Genomic DNA, 10,945 nt, shown 5'->3' with positions numbered 1-10,945 from the left:
ACACAGTTGCCGTTTGCAAAGCGTGTGCGATGTCAGACAATATCACAAACGGTGCGGGCAAACTAAACGTTTGTGTTAGTTGCCTTATCATACACGATTCGCAACCATGAACTGTTTCTGATGAAGTATGCATCGTAAACGTTGCACCACAGAATAGCGTGTGCGATAGTTGTCGTGTACGACGATGTTACGACGGTCCGACGTTTCGTAATCCTGTCCGACACTCGTACGACGATTAGCTAATCTTCTTAACGGTGAACCGTTTGTGATGGGCCGCGCTCATACACGTTCTATAATAGTGAACCGTTTGTGATTGCCACGCGTCGTAGACGTAGCACCACAGAATACCGACTGCGATGACAATGCGAGCAGAAACGAGTAGGAGTACTGTAGGGGCCCTATCCCCGACGGTTTCTGGGTCGTGTGGGAAGGACCCTTTGCCCACACTCACTTGGCGACGGTTCCAAATGCCGTTGCGGAAAGGGGTTTTAAACCATTTGTTTAGAACCGACGCGCACCAGTGGTTTGTGCATTGGAACGACAGGTCTTACGGATCAACTGTTCCCTGCTATGACTTCGCCTTTTAATTTGACTGGATATCTACTTACACTGTCCAAGATTGTTCATGTGAGTTCCTTTAAAACCTAATTTTGCAACCAGCTAGATCATACAGTTGTTAATGTATGGAGTTTTTTTATTGGATCTGTTTATCTCAGTGCTCTGGCGCGCCGACTTCGTTTAGACAATTTTTAGAGCCAGCATTTACTCCAAGGAATACTCTGTATATTGTTCAATCTCGGTGTAGGTCCAATTTCTCGGAAACAGTTTCAGTCAATCCTGGGCCGAAACCCTTTAAACTTGGTAAGTAGCGTTCTTCCTTTGTTGAAATCTCATTTCATTGATGATGTATTGCGCTGCGTGTTGGTTAAGATGAAGCAAGGAGAAAACCATTGACGATGTATTGCGCTGCATGTTCCAGTCAATTTGTTGGACAACTGTACACGTATGTGTTTTCTCAAGCCCACTGATTTCAGCCTCAACGTCTTCTTCAAGCCCGGTGAGTAATTAAATCGTTGACTAAACATACTATCTGAGAAGGGACATGGGAAGAAACCTCAACCATTCCCCTTAGTTCATGTTGTCTCTACAGTTTACTATTGTATATGTAGTGCTACCTTAATTAAATTATGGCAACTAAGCTCATGTTGTGCTTAAGATTAAATGGGATATAATGGAAATGCATGTGAGAGTTTCAGGGATACTCTTGAGAGTGCCTATTATGTGGCTCCGGAGGTGCTGAAGCAGAGATACGGAGTCAATGATGGCATATGGAGTGCTGAAGTTACTCTACATTCTGCTCTTTGGTGTTCCTCTTTTCTGGGCAGCAGGGCAGGTGCATTTTGTGGCTGGTTATGTCGATTAATTTTGGGGCTGTGATGGATGCAGAGGCTGCAGATGAATATAGTTATCCTATAGGAACCCTCTGCGTCTCCTCTTCTCCCTTGGTTTTAATTACCTGATAATGAGGAAGGTATATTTGATGTTGTTCTTCAAGGTTCTATTCATTTATCATTGGCCATCAATTTCTAACGGGGATAAAGAACTACAACAGACGGGGGAATCAGACTTATCTCTGTTATGTGAGTAGAGAACGTGAATGCATATCCTGATTGGTGAATGTTAACATGATTAAGTCCAACAAGGAAAAAATGCTAGAGAGGGGGACCAACCAAAGGGTGAATATCTTGTGCACGGGGTCCTTTTGTTGGCATATTTGAATGTTTTGAGAAAATAGCTAATAAATATGGTTGACATTCATAAATATTTTTTGAAAATAAAATCTAAAAAAATATACAACTTAGATGAGATAGGCCATATTTGCAAGATGGAACACCCGTGTCACAAATTTGAAGTCAAATTCATAACATAGATCAAGAAAAAAGACGAATTCAATAGTACACAACATTAGGTGGGCTTTAAATTTGGCTCATTACCACTGTCTATACTAGTTTTGTTTTTCGAGTTGGGTTTCAAAAGGTACTTGATTTTTGTGACAATCAGTTTGTTTTGTGCCTATCTGCGGACCTTTTCTCAGTTTGTTTGAAATGTTTTAAAATACAAACGATGTCGAGTGCAGTACATACTTACCCGCAGTTAACAATTTGGGACTAATATTTGACATGAACTAAACAATTTGCAACGTTTTCAGACTGATTGTTGATAGAAAAATGGAATGGTCATGCTATTGATAAAGAACACTCTCGAAAGTTGGATATCTCTTTTTTGTGCTATTATTGCTGAAATTAAGAGGCTCATTACAAGGAATTGTCAGGTTTCTTGTACCTTGTAATAGTGGCACGCATGGACGTGTGAAGTTGAGTGATATTGATACTATTTAATAATGAATGGTATAAGTTCTTTGGTGGCGAGCGATTATCTGGTTTAGGAGACACCAAGACTGCCAAGAAAGAAGCCTAAGAGAGTTTGAATTTGTCGCTATTTGATGAAACCAGATGCCACCATGCTTAACACGTATTTCTGAATTAAAATAATAATTTAATACATGTGTATATTTTTATTATTTTATGGCAATACACGGTCATCCAGCTTTTGCCCGTAACAACGCACGGGCATACTCCTAGTCATCTCTTAAATAAAAGAAGCAAAACCTTCTCTCTAGTTTCTCTTTCCTTCATCTCATCATTTATCCTACATGGTACTGTTAAGATAGAACCATTGTAAATGCCCAGTATCCCGCAAACGAAAATTACAATACCGCGGTTCGCGGGATCATGCTCTAATACTCTTTCCATCTTAAAATAAATGACTCAACTTTGTATAAGGGAATACGTTTTTAACGGACGGGAGTAACTCATTCCACGCAAGTCTAGTATTTTGGGTGATTCATCCATCCAAGCAAAATGAACAGGACGAAACTTGGCCCAAAGGTGAACCCCAAATGCGCGCGCGCGCACACACAAAAGGTGAACCCAAATGCAAGATCAGAATCATCGGTCCACCGTCCATCTCATCGGTCGACCGCAGCACGGCGCTCTGCCACGACTTCCAAACACAGTGACGTACGCAACTCATACACGCCAGGGAAAGATATTCCAAAACTTTTTGGAAAAAACAAACACCACCCCTGAAAACGGCAAAATTCAACGAATCGTCCTCCTCCTGGGAGGCAATTGGCGCTCTGTTCGGCGCCGCTCCGTTCTCCCCACTCTCTAGGGCCGCCAAAGTTTCCCGGCCTCCTCGTCTTCGCCCCCAATTCTCCCGCTCCCCGCCGCCGCCCCCTCGGATCCTCGCCTACTACGAGAGCAGCACCACACCCGCCCCCCCTCGCGCGCCTCCCCCCGAAACCCTAGACCCCGGAGGAACCCGCAGGCCCGCAGCCGCCGCCCCGATGCGGCGGGACTTCGAGGAGATCTCCGACGACGAGTGGTCGAACCACACCTTCAAGCCCTCCCGGGCCCTCAAGCGCCCCCACCGGAGCCCCCAGCCGCCCGCGCGGCCTCCCCCTCCCATCGATTCGTTTCGCTACGACCCCAAGGCGTCCTCCGCCGTCGGCACCAGCAACGGCGCCGCCGTCGTCCTCTCCGACGACGACGACGACGACGACTTCGACCTGGGGAAAAGCGCCAAGGCGCGCCGCGCCGAGAATAGCTCGCGCGTGCTCAAGCGTCCCCAGCACAAAAGCCCGCCTAGGCGGGCCACGCCGTCCACCCAATCCTCCCGGCACAATCCTAAACCCTCCAAGGCCGCCAGCATCGCGGCGCTCTCCGACGACGACTTCGTCCCCGAAGACGAATTCGACCCTGAAGACGACGATTTCGACCTCCCTGCTTCGAGGAGATCGCGGCCGCGCCCTTCCACTGGTCGACGGCTGGCAACAGCCATCGACCTCTCCGAGGAAGAGGAAGATTTGGACCTCACATTTGAGGACTCCGACATCGCCGATGATGACTCTGACCTCGCAGATGATGATTCCGACCACCCTGCTCCGCGGTCATCACGGCCGCGCCGCACCACTGGTCGCCGATTTGTGATCGAGGATGATGATGACAGTGATGGCTCCGTGGCTGCTGCTGTGGTGGAGGTAGGAGATGAAGAAGAGGATGATGGGGTGAATTGGTCGGAGTTGGAGAACGAGGATGATGAAGATGGGGACTACAATGGGCAGAGTAGTGTGAAGGCAGAGGAGGTGGAAGGGGATGTGGTGGGGAAGGCATTGCGCAGGTGCTCACGGATTTCGGTTGATCTGAGGCAGGAGCTGTACGGTTCTTCAGCACGGAATTGCGAAAGTTATGCTGAGACAGATGCCTCCACCGTCCGGATTGTCACTCAGGTACAGTTGTCAGTTTTAATGCAGTTTACATGTCTTGAACTATCGAGTTTTTGTCTTTTGATGCAATGGGATATGAGAACAGGAAGATGTGGATGCCGCATGCACAAGCGAGGACATGGATTTCAACCCGGTGCTGAAACCATACCAGCTTGTGGGGGTCAATTTCCTTCTACTGTTGCATCAGAAAGGCATCGGCGGAGGTGATTTTCTGTGAATTAAAATTTTGAACCCGAAGATGCTTGTTGCATCAGAAAGGCATCTGCTAATGAAGTGGCCTTTGCTCAAATTATTGTTTCCTTTTCATCAGTAACATCTAGCCATGACATCAAACTGATGGATCTGAGTTCACCCCACTTGTTTATGATCAGTTGCATTTAGTTTGCTAAGTAGTAAATACATGATAACATGGCACTTATCACTCAGCATCCTATTCTTTCAATCCTTATGCAACCTTTGTCTTCTAAAACAAGCAGTTGGCAGTCTTGTTCGATCATTACATTTGTATTGTATGAATCAGAAACTAACTTGATGTAGATCACTTCGATACTAGATCACCGTTTGGTTCATAGAATTTAGGTACAGGTATTCCAATTTACTGTAAAGGTGCACCGAGTAAAAATGTTTACATTGTAACTATCAGAATTTTCATGCGGTACAGAAAACCTTGTCTTGTCATGTGCTAATGTACTGTGTTAGTGCTTGCTGGTCACTTGGATACTAGATCACCGTTTGGTTCATTGAATTTAGGTACAGGCATTCCAATTTACTGTAAAGGTGCACCGAGTAAAAATGTTTACATTGTAACTATCAGAATTTTCATGCGGTACAGAAAACCTTGTCTTGTCATGTGCTAATGTACCATGTTAGTGCTTGCTGGTCTGAAAGACTGAAATGATGTTGTCCTGCATTACATATATTATGTTTGTGAGGTTATCAGAGTAGTACCAATCAACGATCATACTGGTTCTTTTCATTTTTTCTTATCATGTTCTAACTTTCCCCTGCTCAAAAGACTATTATTCATGTTAACCTTCTCTCCTTTCTACAGCAATTTTGGCTGATGAAATGGGTCTCGGCAAGACAGTCCAGGTAAGCAAGCTTACAGTGTTTTAAGTAAAAATGAAAATAACCAATCATCGTAATATGGTAGTACTAAAGCATGACAAGTTAGCTTGTTCAAATTTGGTGTTTTTGCACCCTGTCCGTTATTATGGTGTCCTAATGGACTGTTGTTCATGTGTTTTTTGGTCATTATGCACACATACTATAAAATGTAACTTGATTGCAGCCTGTTGTGACATTTCAAGAATAAACTGATTAGCAGGATTTGCCCTATACTTGAGTGCCGGTTCATTATTCATCTCTTAATGTTTGAATTTGGTCTCATTATTTACAGGCTGTGACTTACCTTAATCTCTTGCAACATCTATATGACGACCCGGGTCCACACCTGATAGTTTGCCCAGCTTCAGTGTTGGAAAATTGGGAAAGGGAACTTAAGAAGTGGTGTCCTTCATTTTCGATCATCATGTTTCATGGTGCTGGAAGGACTGCCTTCTCAAAGGAGTTAAGTTCCTTAGGCAAAGCAGGATGTCCAGCTCCATTTAATGTCCTACTTGTTGGCTACTCGCTCTTCGAAAGACGGAGGTTTGTAGTTCCTTAGGGTGGAAAAACAGAATGTCTTATGGAGATTCACTAATGATTCTGCATATTTTTAGAAGATTTATGTGCTGCTTTGATCCATAATGCAGTGCTCAACAAAAGGATGACCGCAAGGCACTCAAAAGATGGAAATGGAGTTGTGTATTGATGGACGAAGCACACGTGCTGAAAGATAAGGGCAGCTTCCGATGGAAAAACCTTATGGCTGTTGCACAACATGCTCGTCAGCGGCTAATGCTGACGGGAACTCCACTTCAAAATGATTTGCATGTGAGTCTTGATACAAGTGTCCAACTTAAGCTTTATTTTTTCCTCTGATATCCTGTGATGCCATTGTAGTTAAATATATCACGATAATCTGCCCGTGTGATACAGAAATAAAAGGACATATCAGCATAACACTACCTGTAAAGGACTGACTATATACATTTTACCAGTATCCTGCATGTCAAAGATTCACAAAGGCATGGAGGTGTGATCAGCAAGTGTACTAAGGATTTGTAGCTAGCACTGTCTTTTGGTGCACAACTACCGATTAAAGTTTCTCAATATCATATTCTTATCTATATGAGTTAGAATCAGTATCTTAATATCTAATGGTTCTGTGTTGTACACAGTGCTTGTGGTTCAACACTATTAACTTTACATTTTTTACCATCTTATGGTTTGATGTCTGCTGCTTACCTAGACGAATACTCATAACACTGAATTTCTGATGGCTTCATCCAGCTATTAGTTGAAATGTGCACCCCAACTGCTTAAACTCCATATCCATTCAGCTGCCTTTAATTATCAGAAGCTGGCCATTTTCTTACATGAAGCTGCTCTTGAATTTCATATCATCTATCTGCAGGAGCTATGGTCATTGTTGGAGTTCATGATGCCTGATATATTTGCCACAGGAGAAGTTGATCTCAAGAAGCTATTGAATTCAGAAGACCATGAGTTAATTTCACGTATAAAGTCCATTTTAGGGCCATTCATCCTTAGGCGCTTGAAGTCAGATGTTATGCAGCAACTTGTCCCGAAGACGCAACATGTACATTGACTTATCTTTAGTCATCAGCAATTGCATGTTCTTGTTGATCTTCCCTGTTTGAGCTTACATTGACTGTGTGTGGCAGGTTAACTTTGTCTCCATGGGATCAGAGCAGCTTAAAGCTTATAATGGAGCCGCAAATGAGTACCGTGCCATTTGTGAGGCTCGTACTGCAAAGTCTTCTGGCCAATATCCTCAAAATCTTGTTGGATTAATTCCAAAGCGTCAAATATCAAACTATTTTATGCAGTTGCGTAAGGTGAGTATCCTGTGATGCAAAATTCAGGAAGATGTTTATTTCCATCTTAAAGGGTTTTTCATTGCTCCCACAGATTGCCAATCACCCTTTGCTTATAAGGCGCATTTACAGCGACAAAGATGTTGATCGAATCGCAAGGTTGACGTATCCTAAAGGCGCATTTGGCTTTGAATGTTCCTTGGACAGAGCAATCCAAGCGCTAAAGAACTACAATGATTTTGCTATCCACCAAGTATTGTTATTTTTCTTTACCTGGTTTCTCCTAATCAGCTGCTTCACCTCCTATTGACTTTGCTTACTAAATTATAATGAGTCTTATTTGCTTTCTGATTTTTGCTAGCCTGCTTGTTAGCTTCTTCTGCCATTCTGCATGCCAAATAATTAAGTGCGACATCAAAGTAGTATGCATTTGTTGTTATTTGTCAATAGTTGTACTGTGCAGGGCATGGTTTTGCTGTTGAAACGCATCCCTTTTGCCCTAAATTAGCTTGTTCTTAGTATATTTTTTGTGGGATACTTGTATCATTCAATTCTTAATTTCTCCTCCAGCTGTTGATTACACATGGTGATGCTGGTACAAAGGGTGCCCTAAAAGACGAGCATGTATTTGCATCCGCGAAATGTCAGGTACCATTTTTTTTCTTTATCTGGTTAGCCAGTTCCTATCCAATAAAAGAAGAATAACAGTAAAACACACAATAATATAATTATATATTTTTTCTTTATCTGGACTACTAAATTTTCCTTTATCAAGGCATATCAGGACTCAAGTGCAATTTATGATTTACCTTAATTCCTACTTCTTGTTCAGGCCTTAGCAGAGCTTCTACCTTCTTTAGCAAATGATGGTCACCGAGTTCTTATATTCAGCCAGTGGACCACAATGCTTGATATCCTTGAATGGGCACTGGAAGTAATAGGAATTACATATAGGCGTCTCGATGGAGGGTTAGTTCTTTCCTCAGCAAGTTTCTGAATTAAATTGTATTATTATATAGTTCTTAACTGGTAAAATCCCGTTTGTTTCAGCACCCCAGTAATAGAAAGGCAGACTATAGTGGACACTTTCAACAATGATCTTTCGATAAATGCATGTTTGCTTTCAACTAGAGCTGGAGGTCAGGGGCTGAATCTAATAGGAGCTGATACAGTCATAATACACGACATGGATTTTAACCCTCAGATGGACCGGCAAGCTGAAGATCGTTGCCATCGCATTGGACAGCAGAAACCTGTCACTATCTATAGGTGCGGCTCAAAATATGACATTTGGATTAATTTTTGCCGCTTCTATTTTTGCTGTTTCTGACCATATGACTTGGTGAGCATATTTTGAAGTATTCATATTTTTCTTATTCCGACAATGGTTCACTTCTCTACAACATTTGTTCTAATGTGGGAGCATCTGCATGTTAAAAGGTCTTGAATGGTATTTTAATAGTACGAGTTACACTTGTTCTGGGTTATAGTTTTTTCTTTTACCCTTGTTCGGATTCTTTGGTCCTTAACAGTTAGATAATACGATCTTTGTTGGAATATATAGTTAAGTTATTGTATTGCATTTCTCAAGACAAAGTTTGATTGTTTTTCCTTTCTGTTTTTGGTACTACTGTTTTTGCCTTTGCATTACCAATGCAATTCAAAGTATGGAGGTTCGTGCTGGTAGTTTTCAGAAGTAATTCTTTTGGGCACCCTTGCACTATATAAGCTGGTGATATTTTTATTTTTAAATGTGCGTCATACAATCTGCACCTGCACCTGCTTTTGCTATGTGATGTCCTCTGCTAAAAATATATCTCATTCTCCTTTGAACATAGTCCGCTTAGTCTGTTTCCATTTGTTCAGATAAAAAGGAAGGATACTGGTCGCTTGAACTCCAAATGATCTGAAAGTCGAAAAAGAACACTAGATGTCACATAAGAAACTAAAAAAAAAGAATAATCGAACTCTTAAGATGATAATTTGATAACAGTGAGTGTTTATTTTATCCAGGTTAGTGACAAAGGAATCAGTTGATGAAAGCATATACGCAATTGCAAGGAGAAAGCTAGTACTAGATGCTGCTGTTCTTCAGTCTGGAGCAGACTTGGATGATAGAACTGATGTACCTGAGCAGACAATGGGAGAGATTCTGGCATCTCTTCTTCTGGTGTGAGAAACTTCATGGAGCCACATTTCCACCTGCGGAGATGTCCTTGGTTGGGATAATTATTTGCTTCATTCAAGGACCACTCAGGTTTATTCATGGGGTCTTAAGCTTCTTTGCATGATGATGCTGGTGCCTTTTTGCATTAGATCTCTCAGTTTGTTGGCATCTACATTATCTACTATTAGGATCTACTGATGATCTTCTGCAACCTACTGGATAGCCGCACTGCTTCTCTTCGCTGTGCTTGATCAGGGTGACATACTGTATAAGTTTAGCATAGCTCGAAGTAGGCTGTAGATTCTAGAAAGTGCTGAAACCAGAAGTCTCAGAACAGACATCCTACTTTTGTACTGGATGAAATGTTGGAAGTACATCCTGGTATTAATGAAATGGAGAATAGCTGAAGTTGAAACTGTATGATAGAGATATTATTAACGTTTTAACATTTCGTCCACACTTGAGATTTAAGCTGTACCTCTGTTAAGTACTCCCTCTGCCCCAAACTAAGTGTCGCTGATTTAGTATAAAGTTGTACTAAATCAGTGACACTTATTTCGGGACGGGGGGAATGGTTGTTTCTGACTGTCTGTACGGAATTTCTGCTGAATTAGTCACTATAATTTAAGAGATCATACACGAAACAAGATTATACTCAGCCCTCAAATTATCAGCCATTGTAAAATTACCAAATAGTTTTATCAGTTAGTGACTAGTTTCAGACTGAGCCAGCGAGAGAGGAAATGGGTTGAACAACTTCGCTCCGCAACGTGTTCTCTGCAGAGTTACCATGTTAATTTACTACATGGGGGAACCAATTCCCTGTAACTCAAAAAATATATAAATGACGAGCACAAGTATTATATTATATTTGATTGTATGGGAGTATCCGATAGCTAATGTGTTGTGCTGGAGGCAACGGGGGAACTGTTTTTGCATTGCTTTGCTTTTTTTAAGGAACTGAGTCCAAACATTTCTTCTCGAAAAGAACTAGCTTGATTTCTTGGTTAGTCTTGGATCTTTTTTTGGTCACAGTAGTCCTAGGTCTTCTTTCTGCATAGAATCTTCAGAAGTGACAAAGAAGCTTCATTTATGTGAGGTTTGCCTGGTTTCAAACTCGCTCCTGACTCCCCAACATGGTCTATCATTTTGCCTGGTTGTTTGCCGTGTAGATGGAATGCTGTATAATATTACGGGTACCGAGTGCTGATAATGGAACTAAGCGATCTTTATCCTGTTATGATTTTTTTTTTTGCGGATATGTTATAATTTTTGTTAAAAGAAGTATAGTTCTTATAATGTTTTCTCCCTGATGCCACTAGCGATCTGGTTTGGACTTCACCTTGAATTTGCTTTGCGCATGATTCTTAGCATAGCTCCAAGCATGTTTCTGTTGAGGCACAGCACATTCTGGGGCAAGCGCGGCTGCCGACGCCAAACCGTGGTGCATATCCCGGCCGCACGGCGTACTGGTTCTGGCAAGTCTGG

The 10,945-nt window shown here is 42.2% G+C and overlaps 1 protein-coding gene across 1 annotated transcript; it reads left to right on the top strand.

The window, feature by feature from the left end:
* Nucleotides 1-3,144: 3,144 nt before the first annotated feature.
* Nucleotides 3,145-9,877, top strand: LOC109768539 (protein CHROMATIN REMODELING 19). Its single transcript, XM_020327273.4, has 12 exons — nt 3,145-4,351; nt 4,434-4,551; nt 5,400-5,440; nt 5,748-5,998; nt 6,103-6,283; nt 6,867-7,052; nt 7,138-7,311; nt 7,385-7,543; nt 7,861-7,938; nt 8,123-8,259; nt 8,341-8,559; nt 9,304-9,877. The coding sequence occupies exons 1-12, from the start codon at nt 3,410-3,412 to the stop codon at nt 9,464-9,466; spliced, it is 2,649 nt and encodes an 882-aa protein (XP_020182862.1). The 5' UTR covers nt 3,145-3,409; the 3' UTR covers nt 9,467-9,877.
* Nucleotides 9,878-10,945: the final 1,068 nt, after the last annotated feature.

Source organism: Aegilops tauschii, chromosome 2, assembly GCF_002575655.3.
Source record: "Aegilops tauschii subsp. strangulata cultivar AL8/78 chromosome 2, Aet v6.0, whole genome shotgun sequence".
In the NCBI taxonomy this organism is placed as follows: domain Eukaryota; kingdom Viridiplantae; phylum Streptophyta; class Magnoliopsida; order Poales; family Poaceae; genus Aegilops; species Aegilops tauschii.
Note: the sequence above shows the minus strand (reverse complement) of the source record. Positions and strands in the feature narration are given on the sequence as shown.

Bases quoted from the DNA above. Each gene is read 5' to 3' on its own strand.
- LOC109768539 (XM_020327273.4), top strand. From the start codon at position 3,410: ATGCGGCGGGACTTCGAGGAGATCTCCGACGACGAGTGGTCGAACCAC. The intron at 5,999-6,102 runs GTTTGTAGTTCC...TCCATAATGCAG, and splicing joins TCGCTCTTCGAAAGACGGAG to TGCTCAACAAAAGGATGACC. The intron at 8,260-8,340 runs GTTAGTTCTTTC...CGTTTGTTTCAG, and splicing joins TATAGGCGTCTCGATGGAGG to CACCCCAGTAATAGAAAGGC.